Source organism: Hylobates moloch, unplaced genomic scaffold, assembly GCF_009828535.3.
Source record: "Hylobates moloch isolate HMO894 unplaced genomic scaffold, HMol_V3 SCAFFOLD_4, whole genome shotgun sequence".
Lineage (NCBI taxonomy): Eukaryota > Metazoa > Chordata > Mammalia > Primates > Hylobatidae > Hylobates > Hylobates moloch.
The window spans coordinates 33,055,547-33,079,359 of record NW_026652279.1 but is presented as its reverse complement, the minus strand read 5'-3'; the positions used below and the strand labels follow the sequence as shown (position 1 = coordinate 33,079,359).

At 52.0% G+C, this 23,813-nt stretch overlaps 2 protein-coding genes across 12 annotated transcripts in view; one reads left to right on the top strand and one right to left on the bottom strand.

Annotated features, from left to right (window-relative positions):
- CFAP92 (cilia and flagella associated protein 92 (putative)) overlaps nucleotides 1-23,813 on the bottom strand; it is a 108,169-nt gene that overhangs the window by 76,210 nt on the left and 8,146 nt on the right. The window lies entirely within an intron of this gene.
- The window catches only part of EFCC1 (EF-hand and coiled-coil domain containing 1), a 43,779-nt gene continuing 22,664 nt past the window's right edge, over nucleotides 2,699-23,813 (top strand). For 3 of the 4 annotated variants that reach the window (XR_009213078.1, XM_032149852.2, XM_032149851.2), the window contains exons 1-2: nucleotides 2,699-3,741; nucleotides 5,217-5,500. Coding sequence is in view for 3 of the 4 variants with exons in the window: in XM_032149852.2 (XP_032005743.1) it covers nucleotides 3,046-3,741; nucleotides 5,217-5,500 (980 nt within the window). In the remaining variant the exon portion in view is untranslated. Of the gene's footprint in view, nucleotides 3,742-5,216; nucleotides 5,501-7,838; nucleotides 7,906-14,350; nucleotides 14,686-23,813 lie in introns of those variants that run through there. The other variant, XM_032755028.2, reaches the window with a different exon arrangement.

Here is a 23,813-nt window from a genome sequence, read left to right as displayed (position 1 = left end):
ACACAAATTTCCAAAAAACAGTCTGAAAATATCACAAGCTTATAAAATATGTATACTCCTTGGCCCAGTAATAAATCACTCAAGATACAGCGCAAACTGTTCACAGTAAGGTTTTTGCGGAGAAAAGCTGAAAACCATCTCAGTGGGCATCTGTGCGGGATGACAAAGCACCTTATAGTTCATCCCAAGAGAGCACAGAGCAGCCTCTGGAGCAGTGTCTGCAAAGAAACCACAGCCAAGCTGTTTACAAAGCTCAGTTCCTGTGCAAAGAAAGATCCCAATGGCGCCCTTTCCACTGTGCTTTTCATGTCAAGTTGAATGAGCTACAATTTGCACACTGTAAAATTCAGATGTACACAGTCATGCAACCACTACACCACGAAGACAGAGTATTTCAATCACTCCAAAAAGTTCTTTCATGCTCAAATACATAGAAAAGTCTGGGAACAAATACATCAGAAATACACAGTGGTCCTCTCTTGGTGGCAGAATGGTGGATGATTTTTGCTTTTTAGCATTTTCCCGGACCTTTAAAAGACATTTTAAACAATATACTATTTGAAATGGCTCAAACAATACTGAACTGACTTCAGAAAATCATTTCTTTGCCACAGTCCTGACTCTCTCCCACACAGACACATGCCCATCCCCCCAGTTCATACAAAAGAACGCAAGGAGACCTCTGAGTTTGCTCACTTTGAACCTTAAACAAAAACCTTGTGGATGCAACCAGAATTATTTCAGAGGTGCCTGGTAACACCGCGGGGCGGGCAGACAGGCCTGACAGCAAACCATTATCAACCCTTACTTCCCTGAGCTGTAGGGGAGCGGAGGCCGGCAACGGCTCCCAGCAAGACGTTTAAAAGCTTTCTTTTCAATATTGACTGGCCCAGGAAAGCTACTGTTCAAAGGATTCCTTCACCTGGGGAGGGTGTTGCACTCTTGCCTGGGCTGCCAGCTCTCAGCGCTGACATGAAATAAAATCAGGTTCTTTTTTTTTTTTTGCTCTGTCACCCAGGCTGGAGTGCAATGGCAGGATCTCAGCTTACTGCAACCTCTGTCTCCCGGGTTCAAGCGGTTCATCTGCCTCAGCCTCCCGAGTAAGTGGGATTACAGGCGCCTGCCATCACGCCCAGCTAACTTTTTGTATTTTTAGTAGAGACGGGGTTTCACTATGTTGTCCAGGCTGTTCTTGACCTCTTGACCTCAGGCAATCCACCCGCTTTGGCCTCCCAAAGTGCTGGGATTACAGGCCTGAGCCACCATGCCCGGCCAAGAAAAAGAAACACATGAGAACATCTTATCAAAAGGGAAATACTGCAGTGTCTCCCATCTGCAGAAAGAACCACTGAATCCACTTATGAATCCCTCCATCTTCTGTGCACTCACATACACATGTCCCAGTAGAAAATACTTATTATTGTTTTGGGTGTTTTTGTTCTTGTTACGTAAGCGTCAGTGTTGTGCATAATCAGCTTGTGCCTTGCTGTGTCCGCTCATCCTCGTTTGCTGAGTCCTAGCTGATTTGATGGACATCGGGTTGTCTCCAGTTTCTCACTGTAATAAACAATGATGCAGAGAACATCCTGGGCACAGTGGCTTTCTAAGGTAGAAGCCAAGAAGTGGACGTGATGTAAAAACTTTGTCAAATTGCCATTATTTTATAATTAAAAACAAACCTAAAAGAGTATGTCCAAAATGCTTGGGGAGAAGCCTCTAACTCCTTCCCAGCAGATATGTACTCTGGGCAAAGCCTTCAAGAACAAGTACGAATTTGCCAAATGGACAAAGTGCTGATTCTGGGATACTGTGGCAGAGGAGACAGAATGCTACCGCTTTTCAAACGGCAAGATTTTACATTTAAACCCACAGAGTTATCCACAAGGCAAGATTCTGTCTCTGTTATAGCTAGGAACAGCTGAAGAGTCTGCCTCTTGCCCCAGCGTGGCTGGATACCGTGGCTGGATAACCGTTCCCGGTGCAGGTAACAGGTGGACAATATCACAGTATCACTGTACCCCTCTCGTGAAAAAGAAAGGGAACACAGTCTAGCACTCACCAGAAAAGCAGGTTTTTCTTCCTCTTCCAGAAATGTGTTCTAAAACACCAGAAAAAACATCAGCCAATCATCGACCTGTTAACCTAACCCCAGCTCAGAGATGGAACTCGGATCCTATTGCCAAGTCAGCACCCGCAGGCACAAAGGTGGCAGGGCCGGGAGACACCACTTTCAGAGTCCTATCCCCACCCCCAACAGGGATCGGGAGAGGGCAGTTAGCACAGAGCTCGTCTCAGGCTTCTCACCAGCGGGGTGCCCCTAACCTAGACCCCTTGCCTCTCCAAGCCTGTTTTCTTCTCTTTCCCAGTTACTACTTGGGGCTCTTTGCACGGTCTATGGTGGCACAAGAAGTGGGTTCGGAAACCCAGTAGCTGAATTTAAGCGGAGGGGAGGCTTTTCCGCACCTACGGCTACAGGGCTGCGAGAGCAGGCTTGCCAGGCAACCCTCGAAAGGCCTTCCGGGGAGAGGAGGAAGAGTGACGCTTGGGTGTGGGGGCACATCCCCAGCAACCGGACGAGGCCGCCACCCCCAAGGCCCTCCTGGGCTTCGGATCCCGCGCCAACCCCTCGCCCAGGTCTCGGGGCGAACTCTCCGCGCCAGGCGGGCGGGGCGGAGGGAGGAGGGAGTTGAGAGTGGACGGCCGGGAGTGGGAGGAAAAGCGCAGACTCCAGGAACGCCCCGGGAGTGAGAAGAGGAGAGCGCGGGTGTCACGCGGAGAAGCCAGACCCGGACGCCGACCGGGCACTGGTGGCGCTGCGGGGGTCCCAGGGGTTCCTGGACCCCCTACCCCAGACCCCTCCAAAGCAACTGGGGTAAACCAGACGCACTGTGAGGCCAGCGCAGCTGCTGGACACGGTCCCCGGCGCCGCTCCAACCAGACCGCGACCACTAAGCCCCTCCTTTCGAGAAACTCGGGCCGCCCCTGGAAGTGGCGGGGCGAAGGGACCGGAGGAGGGACCAGAGAAGCAAGGCGCGCGGCGCAGCGATGGAGGCGGGCAGCGCGGGCGCGGAGGCCGGCATGGAGGGCGCGGGAGGTGACCCGTACCGGCGACCTGCGCGGCGCACGCAGTGGCTGCTGAGCGCCCTGGCGCACCACTATGGGCTGGACCGCGGCGTGGAGAACGAGATCGTGGTGCTGGCCACCGGCCTGGACCAGTACCTGCAGGAGGTCTTCCACCACCTGGACTGCCGCGGCGCCGGCCGCCTGCCGCGCGCCGACTTCCGCGCGCTCTGCGCTGTGCTGGGGCTGCGCGCGGAGGGGGCCACCGCGGCCGGGGAGGCAGCAGGAGACGCGAACTCCAGAGATGTGACCGCCGGGGATGAGGCCGCTGAGTTGGCCACGGACGGGGACTCAGATACCGACGAAGAGGCGCGCCTGGCACTGCGCGCCGAGCCGCCGGAGCTCACCTTTCGCCAGTTCCACGCGCGCCTCTGCGGCTACTTCGGCACCCGTGCGGGGCCCCGGCTGCCCCGCGGCGCTCTCAGCGAGCACATCGAGACGCAGATCCGCCTGCGCCGTCCGCGCCGCCGCCGCCGCCCGCCCTGCGCGCCTGGCCCCGACAGCGGTCCCGACTGCGAGCGCGTTGCGCGTCTGGAGGAGGAGAACAGCAGCTTGCGCGAGTTGGTGGAGGACCTGCGCGCCGCGCTGCAGAGCAGTGATGCGCGCTGCCTAGCACTGCAGGTGCGCGGCGGCCACAAAGGGAGGGTGGTAACGCCCGGGAGAGGGCTCGAACTAAAAGCTGGCTGCGGAGCCCGACGGGACAGAGGCAGAGGAAGGGGAGACAGAGGGCAGCCTTCCACCATCCCACCCCGCCTCATACCACTTGCATCCTGTCCCTGTTCCTCCCCATTCCACTCCAGTCCCCAGCCCTATTCTTACCATTTATTCCACTCCTGAAAACCCCAGTCACACTCAGACAAGGATACCCCACTTTTCTGCTCCACCCCCACATCATCCCGTCTTGCCCCTTCTAACCCAGGAATTGCACCTGTCTGGGTAGTCTCACATATTCCCTTTCAACAAGCATTTTTCTTTCTCCTTCCTGCCAGGCTTCTGGGAGGTTTAGGAGACAGAAGTGTGAAGAAGGCCCTGTCCTCACCTTTAGGGATCTCCCTGCCTCCTGGGGTAGACTGACAGCTCCTTCTGTCAATCAGCAAAGACTTATGGGGCTCCCTGTGGGAGAAACAGAGACAAGTGAGAAATAGTGTGGCTCACACTGTGGATCAGGCACTCACGGGCCACCAAGTGCCTGCGGGAACCAGACCCGCTCTGGGCTATTGAGAAGAAATCATGGGGTGAGATAGGGACCCAGCCTTAGCATCTGGGAGCCGTCGACAAACACTTAAGCACTGTGCCAGCCGTGCACCAAGGGCAGTGCTGGGCCGCAGGGCTCAGAGGAGGAAAGGAACAGCCCCTACCCCAGGCGACAATAGGCCAGGAAGAAACTGACATTATATGACCCCGCCTTAGCTCAGGACACTGCAGAGTGCAGGGAAGTGGCAAGGTGTGGTTTTCGGTGTCGGTGTGCATGGAAGTCAGGGTGGAGGCGGGAAAGTACTCCCCTGATGTGGAATCCCAAGTAACGTACGGGGAGCCATGGGATGCGCCTGAAAGGTCTTCCGGCATCTCATGCTCGGGTATTTATTGAGCACCTACTATGTGCCAGATTTGTTTTAGGCTCTGGGAACACACCAGTAAAGACAGACAGAAACCGCCCTCAAAGGGCCTCTAGTGAGCAGGCACGGGGAGGGCTGGAAATGCCACTCGGGGGAGTCTAGGAGATGAGGAACCGCCACGCGGCAGGCTGAACGCCGCCAACACAGGAGTAGGCCGGGAAGAGTCGCGAGGTTGGTACCACAGAGGGAACAGAATACAGGCGTCGTGTCTCAGTTTCCTTCATCAGTGAAAAAACGTTGGAGGGTGGGAGGGGGCGAGGAGGAATCATTAGAGCTCGGGCCTCCCCAGGGATGTGGCGAGGGTTAAAGGAGCTCGGACGCACCGGACCTAAGGGCCTGGCACCCGGAAGCAGACGGCGCAAGAAACGTGCTCACGCGCTTCTGGGTGCGGGGGAATGGGGACCGCCGTCGTGGCGGTCGTTCGTCTGGTGCATCTGGCTGGGGCACTTACCCCCTGCCCCTGCTGCCCTGTCCCCGCAGGTCGGGCTCTGGAAGAGCCAGGCGAGCACCCACGAGACGGGGCACGGCGGGCGGGAGGCTGCGGTGCGGGAGCTGCGGCAGGCGCAGGGTGCCCTGGCTGCGGCGGAGGCCCGCGCTGGGCGGCTGCGCCGTGGCCAGGCCGAGGTGCGGCGGCGCGCGGAGGAGGCCCGGCAGGTGGTGCTGCGCAGCCTGCACCGCGTGCGAGAGCTGGAGGCGCTGGCGCGACAGGTGCCCGGCTTGCAGCGCTGGGTGCGGCGGCTGGAGGCGGAGCTGCAACGCTACAGGTGAGCTGGGGCGCGTGCCCTGGGCCCAAGTGCCCCAATTCGGCTCCCATTTTCCCAGACTTCGGGTGTGCAATCCCCCTTCCACGCGCTCTCGTGTTCTGCAGTTTCTCCATGCATTTATTCGTGTATTCTTTCATTCCTTTGTCAGTTCTCCATTTCTTAAGTTACAAGTCTACTCCATTGCTTGCCCTGCAACCATCTACCCACCCATCCATTTATCCATCCATCCGTCCATCCACTCACCCACCCCACCCACCCATCCATCCATCCATTTGTTCATCCACTCACCTGCCCCACCTATCCATCCACTCACCCATCCATCCACTCACCCATTCATCCATCCACCTATGCACTCACCTACCCACCCATCCATCCATCTATTCATCCATCCATCCACTCACCCACCCACCCATCCACTCACGCACCTACCCACCCGCCCACCCATCCATCATCCATCCATCCCCCCACCCACCCAGCCAGCCAGCCGTCTATCCATCTTCCTGTTCACGCACAAACACCCTCTATTTGTTTATCATAAATTGCGATTGAATGTGCTCATTCTTATTTGTTCCTGGATTCGATCATAATGATAATAGCTTACAGTTACTAAGCACTTGCTGTTTGCCAGGCCTTGAGCTAAGTACTTTATGTGGCTTAACTCATTTAAGCCTCACAGCTGCCCTGTGAGGTGGATACTGCTATGTTTCCACTCTGTAGATGAGGAAACAGGTGTGTAATGACTGCCTGTGCTAGCTCCACCAGGGCAGGAAGCTGGACTTGGGACCCAGGTTCAAATCTTGGCAGGGGTTCTGGCAGATGTATGAGTGTGGGCAAGTCACCACCCCTCACAGACCCTGCTTCCTTTTGGGTAGAACACAGATTGGGGTCCCTGCCTGCGGGAGTGGCTGTGAAGAGGCCATGAGGTCCTGCCTGGCACATGGTAGATGCTTAGTAGACAGAGCCTCTCTCCCTTTCAAATCACAAGGCACCCCTGCTTGCTGGCCGGCCTGACTACACATTTGCTGAGCACTTTCTGTGTGCCAGGGGCCATCCCAGCCACCAGGGATTCGACCATGTGACTAGGACAGACTGAATTCCCTGCCCTGAGCAGCCACCTGTGAGCAGGTGAGACCTTCACAGGAACAGATGCGTGGCAGCAGGCAGGATGTGGGGGACACTCATCAGCCTGCCCCCAAAGAAGTGACACTTGAGGATAGGATGTTACCGGGCCAGATGGAGAGAGGAGAAGAGAGAACATTCTAGAAAATTGGAATAGTACAGGCAAAGCCCTAGGGCAGAAGGGACCATTCAAAAACTAAAAGGAGGCCAGAGTGGCTGGAGGGGTAGAGCTGAAGGGAGGCCCATTTAGGGCCTAGAAGGTGGCAGCAAGGATTTCAGTTTTTCTCTTAAGAGAAAGAACATGAAACTATGGAAAAGTTTTAAGTAAGGAAGTGACAGAAGCAGATTTCAATAAAAAGTTACCCTGGCTACAGTGTGACAAAGAGATGGGCAGAAGGGGAGAGCAGGAGACAGTGCAGAGCCCAGTGAGGGGCTCCTGCCATCCCTGATCCTGAGAGGAAGGTGGTCTGACCCAGGCTGGGGGTGGAGCAGCCAGAAGGGGTGGCCTTGAACCTACTGGACGTCTGAGGAGCTCACAGCTGGAAGATGGTAAGGCATGGGGCTAGAGGGAGGCCTCCAAAGAGGCAGACTCTGGGCCAGCCTCCTGCAGCACACAGTGTTTGGATATCCACTTCCTGTTTGCATAGCTGATGGCTAAAGAGCAGGGCTGGTTGGCTTGAGGCCCACATCCAGTCTTGGAACTTTATCCAAGAGGAGAAATAAAGGGGGTCTTCTTTGTTTATTTCTAAAATCACAACTAGTCCTCTATAGCAGAATGCTACAAGTGACTACAAACATTGGCATAGCCCTTTACAATAGAAAAAGTGGATTCATAGCCAATGCACCATTTAGTCCCCATAAGATTGTACAAGGTAGACGTTTTATCCCCAGTTTACAGATTGTGGGAAATGAGGCACTGAGAAGTTAAATAACATACCCAAGGCCACACAGCCAGAAAGTAGGAAAGTCAAATCGGCCTGGCCCCACTGCCTGTGTGCTTTAGTTCACGGTTACATGATGGCTGCTGTGCCTCCAGACCTTGCATATGCTGATCGGGCATAAGAAGAAACCTGCAAGGCTAGTCCTCTTAGTCAGTCCCAAACAAAACTGGGATTCTGTTTTTTGTTCGTTTGTTTGTTTTTTTGAGACAGTCTTGCTCTGTCACCCAGGCTGGAGTGCAATGGTGCGATCTTGGCTCACTGCAATCTCTGCCTCCCAGGGTCAAAAGATTCTCTTGCCTCAGCCTCCCCATAGCTGGGATTAAAGACGCATGCCACCACGCCTGGGTAATTTTTGTATTTTTAGTAGAGACAGGGTTTCACCATGTTGGCCAGTCTGGTCTCAAACTCCTGACCTCAGGTGATCTGCCTGCCTCGGCCTCCCAAAGTGCTGGGATTACAGGTGTGAGCCACTGTGCCCAGCCAAAAGTGGGGTTCTGTTAGTAAGAAAGAAGGAGGAGCAGCTATTGCAGAGGCTTTGAAGGAAGCACCTAGTGATGAGGAAACTGAGGACCAGAGAACGAGTGACACTATGTGAAGGGCACACGGTGATTAGGCAGATGACTGTGTCACTAATTTCTCTGCCCCTCTAGAAACATGCCTTCAACCCTACCTTGCCCGGGAGGCTGACCTCCTCTGCCCATTTTCTGTGGTCAGAATTTGCTGGTTTGTGGACTGACCTGCCCCAAAGCTCTCTGAGAAGAAGGGAAAGGAGAGGAGGCAGAATAGCCATGGGCATTTATTGAGCATCAACTGCATACCAGGCACTTTTTTATGTGAGCTCATGGGGCCTAAACTAGTCTAAAAGAAAAGTGTTATTGTCAGCATTTCACAGATGAGAAAACCAAGACCAGAGAGGAAGCAGCTGTCCAGTGTGGTACAGCGACTTAGTGGCAAGGGCAGGACTCACAGCCCAGCCTGATGGCCCCAAGCCACAAGCTCGGGTTGGGTTTGGTAGTATGCACAAGTCCTCCTGGATTCTCCTACCCCAGAAACATCGGCCGGACATTTTACTGGCTGGGGAGGGACTGTAGGCTACAACTCGCCTCTGCTTTTGCTTTTCAAATGCCAGAAGCTCAGCTGTCCCTGACTATTGAGCTGAATCAGCCCCCTCCTCTGCAGTTGGCCTAGGGGGCTGCAGTCTAGAGGAATTACGGGAGGAAAGGGCCCTGTGCCCCAAACAGTAGAGCCCCATCACACCCTCTTAAGTGACATCACTCTGGAATGTCTCCAGGTGCTCTGCAGATGTGTCTTTGGGGGGAAAACAGAGCAATGACTGAACTCCCCCTGCGAATGACAGCTTGAAGCCATTTGGTTAGAATAAATGACCCGACTCACACTTTTCCAGCATCTCCCAGTGTTCAAAGCACTCTCACAGATACCGACTCACTCTGATCTTCTCATCTTCCCTCTAAGGTTGGTATTATATCTGATGTTTCAAATAAGGAAATAGACCCTTGGGGTTGGGAGTGGTTTTACTAAAGTCACATACGCAAACTCAGCTGAATTCAGAGTGCGTTGAGTTTCCCAACTTTGAGTCAAACTCTGCCACTTTCCTAAAATGGGATCTTGATGACTCTATTGTTCATGTTAGGGCTTCTATTGAGTTCTTTTTCAGACCTGTACTTTCTTTTTCATCCTTATCAGTCCTTGTGTTGTGGGTTCTGTCTAATCCTTTATCTCTGTAGCATTCAACCATACTAATTTTAAAGTCTCTTGTGGATTGCTGTAATATCTGAGCTTCCTGAGATGTTTTACACCTGCTGTCTTTGTCAGGATAAGGCATTCTTGGCAGGCACTGTCATTTTGGGCTGTGAGCCCATCTTTGGCAGGGCCATGATCCTTGAGAGTCACACATAGAACCGGTTGTAGAGTTCCCTTCAGAGCAGTTTTCCGTCTGCCTCCACCAGGCCCTGATTCTAGACCAGTTTTTAATTTTGATTCTTAGCTTGGAGTTTCCTAGCTGCACAGGTAGTGAGAGATTGAGTCCTATACCTGGGAACAAAACTCCAAGGCCAATAGGTGGAATATTTTTCATCTTTGTTCGTGGATAAGACAGCCCTTGCTGGCCCCTGGCATCATGCAGGGAGTCTCCTTCTGTAACTCACTATTCAAGGTCTCCTGTCCCTAATCCCTCCGTGGGCGTTTCAGCTTCATCTCCTGCCTTCCACACAAGTTGGAGGTCTCCTCTTCTTGATTTTGACTTTGGCTCTATATTCTTTTAAATAGTTCTATTTTATCCAGCATTTCAACATATTTGTAGATGGAAGAGGGGCTTCCCATAGCACCCCAATCCACCGTCTTGACCAGCAGCCTAACAGGATGGACAATAAATATGTAAGCAATGAGAGACATTTATTTAATTCATTCAACAGTATTTTCTAAGCACCTTCTGTGGACCAATCCCCGTGCCAGAATCCTTGGGACACAGAAATGGCAGTAGACATGTTACGGCACAGGTGTGCCATGTGCTGAGGGGCCACAAAGAAGCTCCTGCTGCTTTCAGAGTTGTAGGAGTTGCAGGTGAAATAGATGCCCCCCAGGTGTCAAAAGGCATCTTCAGGCCTTCTAGAGCTGGGGAAGACTCAGGTACTCCCTGGCCCAGCCCCTGCCTGCTGAGGCGCACAGCCCTCCTAAGAGGCTCCTGGTCCCCTCGCAGCCACATCAGCCTCTGATCCTGCTTCCCCACAGCTGGTCTCTACTCACACGACCTTGTCTGAGATGAGAAACTCAGCTCCTTATTCTTCAAATCCCACAAAATAGTCCATCCCCACACACATTTTTATGCATAGCAGGCATTACTGATTATTGGCGGGGTGGGAATCTGTTGCAGTAATGCAAACAGCTTCATATGGAAAATTTGACATCACCATTCATGAAATGTCATTCAATCCCTGCCCAACCAAGGTGTTTCAGTGGCACTTCTCCCAGCTTAGTTCCAACCACTCTCCACCTTTCTTCTCTCCTCTGTTTTCTCTTTCTTTTCTTCCTTTCTATCATCCAGGTCTCCTGGGTGAGTGCCAGAAAGCCTAATGCAAACTGACCTAGGTGAAAAGGAAGTTAGTTCTTAGAACTGAAAAGTGTAGGCATGTCCAGCTTCAGACATGGCTGGATTCAGGTACTCATGTAGTGTTACCACGATATACTGAAGTTCTGTTTTACTCTCCGGCAAATTCTCTCCCCCAGTAGCCGTTGGGGTGCCAGGCTAACATCCCCAAAGCTCAGTCCAGTAGAAAGATCATCTGTCATCTGAACCATCCCACTGAAGTCCTGGAACTGGGCCTCATTCAGCCAACTTGGAAACATGTTCATCCCTGAATTCATCACAGGGGCCAGGACAATCTGATGCTCTGACTGGCCAAACCATAGTCACATGCCCACCACTGGAGTGACAGCAAGGCCCATTGAACTCTGGAATGAGATCCTCCCAAGAGAATCAAGGGGCACTGTACCCCAGACACATTCAAGGAACATACCCCTTTGCCCCTCTCTGGAGCTTGCAGCCCAATCCTTTTCTTGTCTGGGTAGAATAGCCCACCTATGGCAGCTCAAGACTCTGAACTCTGAAGCCCTGGGAGGAAACCTGGTTAGACACAGAGCAGGCTTGTCTGGAGGTCAGCTTTTCCTGGATGCTGGGTGCTTTGGGGGTGGTTTCGGGGGGACTCTGTGCCCATCCAGGTGATTCAGGGCTCACTGGGGAGGGTGGACGGAAAAAGATTGTTATCCCCAGGTTCTGTCCATAGCTGGGAGCCCTCCTGAGGGAGCACAAGGGCTTGGCACTTCTGTGTCCTAGCACCCAGCCCAGCCTTAGCACACAGTAAGATGTGTCTGGACACACGAATGGACCAGCAGGCATGGGAGTGGATGCTGTCCTCAAAAGTGGAAGAAAGGGCGTAACGCCTGGGACTTCAGCACAAGGAGACCCCTAAGTGGTCCAGTGGCCTTGTCCTGCCTTGAGGGGTCCCCCTTCAGTCCTCAGTAGAAGGTCTCTGGTGGGTTTGTGACATCTCGTCCTTTTGAAACCGCCCATGTCTCAGCCAGTTGCCTGGCCTGGCCCCCTACCATGCTCTGAAGCCAAGGAGCAGCTAAGCCCCCTTGATAGGGCCCTCAGGACACCTGGGCAGGGCAGGCAGCCTAGGGCCAGCACCACCGGGCAGGGGCTGTGCTCAAAAAGACAGAAAAGACAGAGAGCCAGCTCAGCTCAGCTGGAACAGGGAGGAGAGGCCTGGCGGCCTGGCCTCTGGCATTGTTGTTGGGGGAGGGTGAAAAGGCTGGGATGGAGGAAAGGGGGTGGGAGAGGGAGGGAGGAGGGACAGCAATTGGCTGGCCACCGTGGAGGGGACACAAAGATGAGGCCATCTGAGGGCTACCTCCTTTCTTCTGCCCCATTGCTGCTGCCTGGCCTGACCTGGCAGCCTTTGGGTGGGCCAAAGTCAGCGGGTCTGGGGCGGGAGGGAGACGGATGGGTGGGGGCGAGCAGAGGGGGCATGGAGCACCATCTGGAGCTGGGAGGTCTCGGATTCCATCGTCCTTGGAGGTGGGTGTGTGGGTGGCCTTGGTGAGAAAAGAGGCCTTTCCTCCTCCAGGAACAATACTCAGGCTCACAAAGAGGCAGACCCACTCAGGCACCCACTGCATGCCCCAGGCCCTCAGGATGCACAGGGGGCTCGGTGGGTGGGGGCCCAGGCTCAGAAGGCCCAGCCCAACCTGGCTTTGATTCCCGGCTCTTCAACAAGTGTGGTAGGAGCTACAGCTGTTCCCTTCACTTCTGTGAGTCTCAGTTTCCTCAGCTGTAAAGTGGGTATGGGATTCTGTCTTGGCATAAACATCGAGTGTGACGGGGGAGGCAGCGTGGTGGTGGAGCTCTGGGAGTGTGACCTGCGGCAAGCAATTCTCACCTCTGTGAGCCTCAGCTCATTGTAACATGAGATGAGAATAATAATGATAATAATACCCACTTCATGGAGTATTTGAAGATTCAACGTGCTAATGTGTTGAAAGTACCTATAATAATGAAAGGCTTAATAAATATTGGAACTTATTGGGCCGGGTGTGGTGGCTCATGCCTGTAATCCCAACACTTTGGGAGGCCGAAGTGGGTGGATCACCTGAGGTCAGGAGTTCAAGACCAGCCAGGCCAACATGGTGAAACCCCATCTCTACTAAAAATACAAAAATTAGCCAGGCGTCCTGGCACGTGCCTATAATCTCAGCTACTTGGGAAGCTGAGGCAGGAGAATTGCTTGAACCCAGAAGGTGGAGGTTGTAGTGAGCCAAGATTGTGCCACTGTACTCCAGCCTGGGTGACAGAGCAAGACTCCGTCTCAAAAAAAAAAAAAAAAAGAATGAAGCAGGGACACTCATTCTTGTCTATCCAGAAAAGCAGGGCCTGTCCAGAGCAGGATCACAAAGGGGCAGGCCTTGGAGAGCAAGGAGGCAGAGGAGGGGGAGCTGTGGGCTCTCTGTCGAGGTGGCTGATCAGTGGTGTCCCCAGAGAAACCTGCCCTCATTCAAATGCATGCCCCCAGCTGCACTTCTCGGAGGACAGAGCCTGGGCCCACACTTTGGCCTGACAGCTCAGAGATATACCTGCTCTCGAGCCTGAGGCTTTGCACCCCTCCCAGAGAGAGGGGCCTTGACTGCACAAGCTAATATGTGCAATAAATGCATCCGTCAGAGAAGGAAGGAGCCTAGAGAGGGATGGTAATCTGCCCAGGCTCACCCAGTAAATCAGGGGTATAGCCAGGCTGGATTCAGTCCACGAGTCTGTGGCTCTTTCTGCTACTTCCCACAGGTGGGTTGGAAATAAGCTTCAGCCTTTTCAGGCCTGAGGCAGCCACAAAGGACATGGGGTGGCCTGAAGTGCCAGACCAGTCACCCTTGGCCGTGACCTGCCTCACCTGCTAACCTATATATGTTGCACATTTTCTTTGGTGTCTTGATGCTTCTCAGGAAGCTTCAACTCAACTTGCTTGTGCCTCAGTTTTCTCATCTGGAGAATAGGTTAATTTTAGTACCTACTGCACCGGGTAAGAATCTAATGAGATAATAGAAAACATTTAGAATGATGCCTGGCACATAATAAGCCCTCCTTAAATGTCATTGTCAGCTGGCCCTGGGGTGTGCCTGCGTTTACTACACACTCCTTGGATGGGCTTTCGACCCCTGTGCCTCCAGCACTCTCCATCCACCTGTATCTCTGCTTGTCCCTGCGTGGTTCTACTCACTCCTGCTCCACATAGCTGGGAACGTGGCTGCAGGGACCCTAGATTCATGACTTTTCAAATTCTGTGACCCAACATTCTGCTTCCCAGCACCTGTAGATAAAGTCCTAGGAAAGAACGTGGATTGGCTCAGCCTGGGTCACAGCCCCACCTCTAGGCCGAGACCAGGACCAGGCTACTAGGATAGTCCTGTTGGCCCGGACCAAGGCACACACTCAACCCTGAAGTGGGCCAAGAGTTGGGTGGCCATACAGGTGGGACAGCTCCCAAAACAAAGGTTGGTGCTGTTACCAGGAGACAGAAAAGGATGCAGGTTAGACGGAAAACAATCAATGTCCACCTCATGAACTTCCCCTTAGAAGTGAAAATTCAAGAAACATAAAGGCTACAGCTCAGCACCAGGCAAAGAGAAGGTGGAAGAGCGGGCATTGGGCCTCCAAGCCAGGCATTGGGCATTTTTTATGTAGTGTAGAGGTTTTCCAGAAAGTCAATGGTTTTCCTCATTTAAGGTGGTCTCATCCAAAGAGAGAATCTCTTCTCACGTAAGGATATGCTATTTACCCACAAGGAGACATTGGAAGAAGAGGCCAGTTCCTGGGTGGAGGCCTGGCGTGTCCTGTAGCTCCAGAGGTGCCAGTGTCAGGACTTTCACATGACCTGGCCTAAGTCAGGGGTAGTATACATGGTTCTGCAGACCCAAGCCGGGTGAGCTCTGGAGGACACAAGGGGGTGGGCATCATGATCACCAGATTGTTTTGACGGTACAGCCTGGGATATAGATAGTCAAAGTGGTCTTGTGTAGAAAAAAATGACAAAAAATAAAAGTATGCTTCCTTTGGATGGAGAGGGTTCTATATTATATTGGATTTTTTAGTTGCTAATGACTAAAACCATTCTCACTACCTTAGGCCAAAAGAAAAGTAGGAACGGCACTTATTTATCAACTAAAAATCTCAAGCATCTATAGTTTCAGGCATGGCTAGATCCAGGAGCTCAAGCCATGATACCTGGAATCTCTTTCTATCCTTTATCTTGTCTTTCTCCTAGTTGGCTCTCATTTCAGACATTCTTCCCATAAGGTAGCAAGACAGCTACCATCATCATCAAGATTAGCTCCTATCCTCCCAATTACCAGCAACGGGAACACTTTCTCTTTCCCAGTAGCTCCAACATAGGCCACGCCCATCCTGGAACCAGTCACTGGTACCAGGGAAATGGAACATGCTGATTGGCCAGTCTAGGGTCATGTGAGTACTCTGGACCAATCACTGCCACTCTGATTTGCTAGACCTGGCTAAAACATTCCCGCCCTTGGCTCTGCCCGACACATGGGCCAGGAGAAATGGAGGAGTCGGTTCTCCAAAGAACAGTAGTCAGGGGGCTGGATGGGGTGGCTACTTGTAGGCAATGATGGCACCCAGTGCCCCTGAGCTGGGCAGAGGACCTGGCCAAGGAAGGGCGGTGGCTTCTTTGTGATTAGGCAGGGGCAGGAGCGACTGTCAGAATGTGCCCTGAGTTGGGGGTGGGGGCTTTTCCGGAGAGGACCTAGGTGACTGGAGAAGCCTGGAGCCACCCAAAGTCAGAGACCCAGGAAGGGGCGGACAGAGTCTTCAGACTCTTCATTTTGCCTATTCATGATTTTCTGTCAGAAATAACCATTGGCTTTTCTTCATTCAACCAAATTCTGTCAAGTGCCTAGAGAGGGCCCATGCTGTCCTGGGAATGAGGGAGGCAGCTGGGAAGAGGCAGAGACCCTGCCCTCGTGGGCTGACTCTCAGTGTGTTACGCTGTTGACCACCAGTAACTAAGCGGGAGGACGAGGGGAGGGTCAGGGAGTGTGTGAGTCAGCTCGGGCTGCTGTGACAAGCCCCATGGACCAGGGGCTTCAACAATAGGCATTTGTCTCCCACAGCTCTGGAGGCTGACCAGAGTGCGGCGTCGGCAGCTTTGGCTTCTCCTGCGGCCTCTCTCCTGGGCTGGCAAACAGGGCCACCTTCTCCCTGTATTCTCGCGTGGTCTTCCCTCTGTGTGTATTTCTGTCCTAATCCCCTCTTCTTAGAAGGACACCAGTCAGACTGGATTAGGGCCCACCCTAAAGACCTCCTTTTAACTTGATTACCTCATTAAAGGTCCCATCGCCAAATAAGATCACATTGTGAGGAACTCTGGGGGTCTGGACGTCAACATATGAATTGGGGGGACACAACCAGCCCATCACAGGAGACTTCTCTGAGATGTGACCCTGGAATTGAGGCCTGAGTGGCAAGGTGGGGCCATGACTTGTGCGATCCAGGGCAGAGGCAGCCCCCATAGCAAAACCGCAGGGCTGGGCACAAGCTTGGCTTGTCTGCACTGCCTGCACGGGGACGAGCAGGTTGGTACCAGACTGGATGCGGAGGGGCCCATGAGGAGGAGCAGGTGAAGAGCCCTCCTCACCTATACACACTGAGTCCTGCTAAGTCTCAGCTCCAAGTGGCTCAGACCCGCCCGCTACTCTCCAGCTGCACCCACCACCCAGCCCAGCCCCAGCACCACTCCTGGACAGCTGTCCTAGCCTCCTGACTGGTATCCCAGCTCCCTCAGAACCACTGACCACACAGCGCCAGGTTAATCTTTTCAACACCCAGATCCCACCTCGGGCTTCCCCACTCACAACTCTCCTGTGACCTCCTCTGGTGACCGTCATGACCGTGAGCGACCAGGTCCTTTCCCATCCTCTGCTGCAGCCACACTGACCCTCCAGGTCTCCCCTTCTGAGGCCCTTTGGGCATGCAGCTCCCTCCACCATCCCCAAGCCTACTCCTGACCAATCCACATTCACCCTTCAGGTCTTGCCAGACTCCAACTCTTTAGGGAGGCCCCACCTCCATCTACAGCCTCTCCTTAACGTCTTTCACGGCCCCTGGCCTTTTCCGTCCTTCATGTATTTTTGTGACGACTTCATTGAGGTCTGCTCCCTCGGAGGGGAGGTTCGGGGGTAAGCTCTGTGAGGTCAGGGGCCATGCCATTGCTAAGGACAGTGGCTGGCTCAATACTTCATCCTTCAGTGAATTAAGGAACCAAGTCAGCAGCTTGGGCTGGCAGGGCATAGAAGTCACCCAGCCCAGCCTGACACCCTGCATGGCGCCCCCGAGAGCTGAGTGTCCGTGTCTGCTCACACACTCCTGTCTCACCTGTCCCACCGCCATCGCCTGCTCAGTAAAGTTGGGGGGTTCCCGAGTTCAGGTAGGGACCAGAGAGGAGTCACAGAGGACCCCTGAGGACTGTCCCCTGCACCCCTTGTGATTTATTTTCCGCCCTTCCTCTGCTGCATCCCGCTCCCTCCCCCACCCCAAGCTGTTCTTCCTGCTGTTGTTCTCTTGTTTTCACATGTTGCTCTCTGTTTCCTGTGAGGCTGCTTCACTCAGGAAACGCCATGCAGCAAAGGAAGCCGCTGTGTGTGAACCTCCAGGACCTCCCAGGGTAGGTGCTGCAGCGTGGCTGTGGCCTGATGGCCCACAGTAGCCTGGCTGGGTTCTGGGGGACCTGTCAGCTCTGCAGCTTCCTGAGACGTGCTGAGTCGCTGAGCGGCTCAGAGCATAGGAAGCAGAGAGAAAAAGACACCAGTGACATTTTTCATCTATTCCAGAATAAACTGAGCCCGGGGGTGTAATGGGCTTTTGATGCATCCCCCTGGCTTTGATGTGATGCTTTGACCTCTCCCTTGGTTACAGCCCCAAGTTAACCGGTCAAACACTAAGCTACAGTTGCTGTACAGGTATTTTGCATATGGATTAAAGTCTGTCATCAGTTGACTTTAGGTAAGGGACATTATCCTGGCTGGTCTGGGTGGGCTTCAAGAGCCAAACAGGCTTCTGTGTGAAAGAGAAGTTCCACCTGTGGACAGAGGGTATGGAATCCATCTACAGACAGGCCTACAAGCTGTAGCTCTTTCTGAAGGGCTTTATGACAAGGAAGTGGGCTGTGTGATTGTGGGGGCTGGCTAAGCAAGCCTGAAGTCCACAAAAGGGAAGCTGGCAGGCAGGTGGAGCTCACGGGCATGCCGGTGTCTAGAGCCTCTGGGGAAGCCCATGAGCCGTGCCCTGAGCTCCACCTGCCCTCCAGCTTCCCTTCTGTGGATTCCAGACTCGCTTAGCCAGCCCCCATGATCACACAGGCCACCTGCTTGTCATAAAGCCCTTGAGACAGAGCTACAGCTGCAGGCATGGCTGTAGATGGATTCCACATACTGGCCCCACTTCTCTGGTCAAACCCTGACTCGTACAGGGGCTAAGGCAGGAGGGAGCAGCATTGATTAAGGAACAAAAGCCAACATTTTTGAGCACTCGCTGGGTGTGAGGCACTGCACTAAGGACTTTATCTGTACAACTTTATTGCACTCCCAAGCAGTGCTGTGAGTGGCTTATCAGTGATGATGCTTTATGCTGCAAGAACATAAAACCCAACTCAGAATGGCTTAAACCACAAGGACATTTATTATCTCATGTGAGAAGTCCAGGGGAGAGCAGTTCCTTGGCAGTTCAGTAAAGTTTTCAAGGACCTGATTCATCTTCCACTCTGTCTTCCTCAGCTTGTCATTTTGGCCTGTCAGCAAGGGCCCCTCATGGTTACAAGAGAGCTGCCATGGCCTCAGGCATCACTGCCATATCCACAGGTCCTCCTGGCAGACTTCCCCTCACCTCTCTTTAGCCAGAATTGCATCACATGCGTGCTCCTAAACCAATCTGAAGGAAGCTTCATGATTGAGGCTTCGTGAAGGAGGCTGCATGATTGGCTTAGGCCAGTCAAGTCTCTCTGGGAGCACAAGGCCACAGTCGGGGTTGAGCTGACAGCAGATGGGGTGTGGTTGTTTGGATGGCTGAATTTGGTTTCTATCACAACCATAGCTGATCACCACACTCTTAGTGACTTGAAACAACACCCACCTGTGACCTCATAATTCCGTAGGCCGGAAGTCCAGGTGGGCGTGGCGGGCTTCTCTGCATAAGCTTGCACAAGGCCGAAAGCAAGGCGCCCTTGGCCGGGTCTGGAGCCCCTGGGAAAGCCCATTCCAGTGTTGGCAGAATCCAGCTCCTTTTGGCCATTGGACCAAGTCCCCATTTCCTTGCTGGCTGTCAGCTGGGGTTGCTCTCTGCGCTCCTTCACCCACATTGCTTTCATCTTCCAGCCAGCAACGACCTGCCCCACGTCCTTCTCACACTTCATATCTCTCTCACGGCCTCTTCTACACTAGCCCAGAAAGCTATCTGCATTTCAAGGGACTTGTGTGATTAGACAGGGATAATACCCTGTCTTCTGGTCAGCTGTGCCATAGAACGTCATGCCATCTCTGAGTGATAGGCTCACTTCACTCACAGGCTTTGAGAATTAGGGTGTGGAACTTGGGGGCCCATTCCTAGACATTCTGCCCACCCCAGTGGTCACCATAGTGCCCACCTCCGTGAGGCAGACATTTCACTGGAAAGAAAGTTAACCTCAGAGAGGTGAAGTGAGTTCCTCAAGGCTGTACCAGCCAGGGAGTTATGGCTGCAAACAACAGAAATCAATGCTGCTCATTGAAGCAAGAAAATAACAGCCCTCCCTCCTGGCTACAATATGGTATGCAGTCCTGGCCATACAAGAGGGTCCCTGTGCCCCTCAGGGTGGTCTTTTAATCCCCAGCCAGATACTTGGTTTCAATTATTCCATAACCTAATAGGGTTAGTTCTCTTAGCAAACCCAGAGGTGCTGGCTGGCCTTGGGAGTAAAGATGAGACCTCAGTTCTCCAGGCTTAATATGTTTGCCTTGGACTAAATTGTCTCCACAGGGAGCAGAAGTCATCAGTTACATCCGGGGTTAGCAAACTACAGCCTGTGGGCCAGTCCAGCTCCACCCTTATTTTTATACAATCCACAAACTAAGAATAGTTTTTACATTTTTAAATGGCTAGGAAAAAACTAAAAAAGGCATATTTCATGACATATGAAAATTTCATAAAATTCAAATTTTAGTGTCGATGAATAAAGTTTTATTGGAACACAGCCATGTACACTTGTTTACATATTCTCTGGGACTGCTCCCGTGCAGAGTGGAGTAGCTCTGACGACAACCTCATGGGCTTCAAAGCCTGAAGTATTTACTCTCTGGCCCTTTACAGCAAAAGTATGCCAGCCCTGAGTCAAATGACAATGTGCTGGTCATTGGTGACCAGCAATTCCAACCTTGGGATTCCTCATGTATTCTGAGCAGGGGACTGGGCAGGGGCAGGGATGGACTCTCTCACCTCTTATTCCCACACGCCTTCCTGCCCTTCAGGCAGTCCCTCCCCGGTGATTTCTGTGTATCTTCTTGTTGGGATGTGTTGTTGCAAAGCGAGTCTTTCGGGGTCTGTTTGCACCCCAGTGGCGGTCTTGTGGCACATGTCTCACTGTGCCTCTGACTCCCCACTCGGTGCTGGAGTTCCCACCCCAGTTGTTGTTCTGTGAGTGCATGCTTCTCCCCTCTGAAAACTCCTCCGTCCACTCCCAGGGGTGGACACTAGGCTGCCTCCAACTGCCTGCCACTCCAGATGACACCAAGTGCGTGTCCTCCCCAACACCACCGTGCAGCAGCCTGCTGTGAGAACTGTCCCAGGAGAGGGGTTGCTGGGTCTTGTGAAGACACATACATGATTTGACCAAGTGATGCCAGCCGGCCCCGGTGTGTTCTTTGATGTAATCAAGTTCACCAAATTCTTTTGGCTTTATGATTTTTGCCTTTGAATTCTTGAGTGGTCCTCCGTTCTTAGGTCACAAGGGTATTCTGCTGGATATTCTTTTGTTTTAATTGTATCTTTTACGTGTTCAGTCCACCTGGAGTCACCCTTTTGGGTGATGAAGACAGGGACCCAGCTTTAAGTTTGTCCTGGGTAGGTTTAGGTTTAGCGAGGGCTGGCTACCTTCACTCACATGGGATTTAAAAGCCCAGTCAGTCCACTTAGCAGTGTTTGTCTTAGTGGTTTGCTCATCAGTTCAATAATTCCTTTGAGGATGTGGGACTGCAGCAGGACCCTCACTTGTATATATTTTGTGTTTATATAAACAGTCACATTCTAGATTCATATAATTATAGTACAAACAAGTGAGAACTACAGTCCTGGGAAAAATGACTGTAAACTATTTAACTTTTAATATAAGTTGTAGATAAGCACTGTCCAACTGGACTTTGTGAGATGATGGAAACGCTTTCTGGCTGCGCTGGTAGCTGTGAGCCACAGGTAGCTACTGAGCACTTGATGTAGCTAGTGCAACTGAGGAACTGAATTCTTAGTTTTATTTAACTTTGATTAAATTTACTTTTTTTTTTTTTTTTTGAGACTGAGTTTCGCTCTTGTTGCCCAGGCTGGAGTGCAGTGGTATGATCTCAGCTCACTGCAACCTCCACCTCCCAGATTCAAGCGATTCTCCTGCCTCAGCCTCCCAAGTAGCTGGGACTATAGGCACCCACCACCACGCCCAGCTAATTTTTGTATTTTTAGTAGAGACAGGTTTTCACCATGTTGGCCAGGCTGGTCTCGAACTCCTGACCTCAGGTGATCCACCTACCTCAGCCTCCCAAAGTGCTGGGATTACAGGTGTGAGCCACTGCGACCAGCCTGATTAAATTTAAATAGCTACCTGTGACTGTGGTTACCATATTGGACGATGCAGGCCAGATTAAAACACTAGGACACCACTGCAGAAATTTATGCATTTATTTGAGGTTTTAGGGGGTAAAATGAGAGATGGAAAAGGAAAGGTGAACAAGCAGGAAGCTGTAAACAGAGTGTGGGAGTTAATTTTTGTTAAGTGCCTACTGTGTGCCAGGCACATACATCCCTAATTTAGCCCTGACTTGCACCCTATGAGCTTGGGTGACTTACTCCCATTTAAAAGATTGGGAAGGCTGGACAGAGTCGCCCATGCCTGTAATCCCAGCATTTTGGGAGGCCGAGATGGGTGAATCACTTTAGCCCAGGAGTTCAAGATCAACCTGGGCAACATAGTGAGACTCCATCTCTACAAAAAATACAAAAATTGGCTGAGCGTGGTGGCATGCAACTGTGGTCCCAGCTACTGAGGAGGCTGAGGTGGGAGGATCACTTGAGCCTGGGAGGTTGAGGCTGCAGTGAGCTGAGACCACGTCACTGCATTCCAGCCTGGGCAACAGAGTAACACCCTGTCTCAATAAATAAATAATAAAATGATGGGGAAGTTGAGTCTCAAAGAGGTAAAAGACTTGATAAGGCATGCTTATTGGAGTGGCTGGCCCAGGATTAAATAGACACAGGCCAGATACCCTTCTCAAAGGCTGTGTGAGCGCAGAGGCTCCAGGGGAGGCTACAGGCTGGCTGGGCACTTGCAGACGGGAACCCTGGACACCACCCTTCTGAAGGCTGGGGCATGGTCCAGTGTGCTGACCTGGCAGCCTCCAAGTCCAAACCTACAGGGGTGGGTACCTCGTAGTCCCAGGGTGAGGCTGCTGTGGCCAGTGGGATGTAAGGCTGAGAGCTGGAAGGGGTCTGGAACAGGGCATCTCCTTGGAAGCAGTATCTCCCCCAGGACTTTCTGGAAATTCGTGGGGAAGAGGGTTTGCCTCAATGACTGGAAGGGTGGTGCTCCTGACACATGAGGGGCCCTGCTAGGGAAACAAGCCTCTGGGCAGATCCTGTACAACCAAGCATCACCCCAAACCCCACATGAGCTCCATGTGTCCTGCTGGACATTCGTGCTGCGCAAACCTCACTTTCGCCATGATGATCTGAGGCTGGAGCCCACCTCTGTCTTACACATAAACACAAGGTTTTCCGCAAGGTTTTAATATACAAAGGGGTTTCCAAGAATCCGATGCTTTGTGATTGAGGGAAGGTCACACTTTGTTTTGTTTGGCATTTTCCAAGAGTTGCTCATCACTTCAGAGGCACATCAAAGACAGTGACAACACTCATGGTGCTTAAGCTGCTGGCGGGGAATGCCTGGCCTGTAGTCCCAGCTACTGGGGAGGCTCAGGCAGGAGAATTGCTTGAACCCGGGAGGCGGAGGTTGTGGTGAGCTGAGATCGTGCCATTGCACTCCAGCCTGGGCAACAAGATTGAAACTCCGTCTCAAAAAACAAACAAACAAAAAACACTGGCAGTCCTTATGCTTGTACTCCTGTGAGTCTGCGCAGGTGTCCATCTATTTATCAATCCATCTATCAATCTGGATATTTTAAAATGCCAAATGTAGGGAAAGATTATCAACAACATTCAGTTGAATGTTACCTTGCCCCTCTTAAATTCAAACGTATCCATCACGGACAGGTTTAAGTATCTGAAAATTTCACTGTGAGTATTTACATATTGAAATGTATATCATAAAACTCCTTTCCTTTTCTTTCTCTTTTAAATTACCATTAGGGCATCACATTAATTTTTTTAAGTACATCTGAAAATAGGGCATATTATGTATTCAGCTCATTTTGGAATAGCACAGGGCCATTGTAGAAAGAGGGTGTCAGTGTGTTAGGGTCGGGGTCCCCTGCTATGAGGGGCAGAGGTAGCTGGGGCAGGCACAGAGCTCTGCTCTCACAGCACCCAGAGCTCACCGTGTGCTGGTGTCTAAGCATTTGCCAAGCTTCAGATCTCCTAGGATCCATGCCATTTTTTTGTCATATCTATATAGAACCTGTATTATTTCATTAATATTTTTCCTTAAATTGGCTCACTTGTTTACTTAGATAATTTTAAAAGGAAGTTATATCACTGTCATAAATGTAAAACTAAGATTGTTTGATGTGCTCATTAACTTCTTTAGTACACATTAAAATAAATGCTTAGCTGTTTACAACACGTGCACACACTCCTAGCCATTCATCTGAGTGCCACCTAAAATTCTCTCAACTATTAACAGGGGCAAGAGGTCCACAAAGTTTAGAAGGACCATGTCATTTCATTTCGTCCTCATAGGACTGCCAGGCCCAGCTAGCACAGAGCC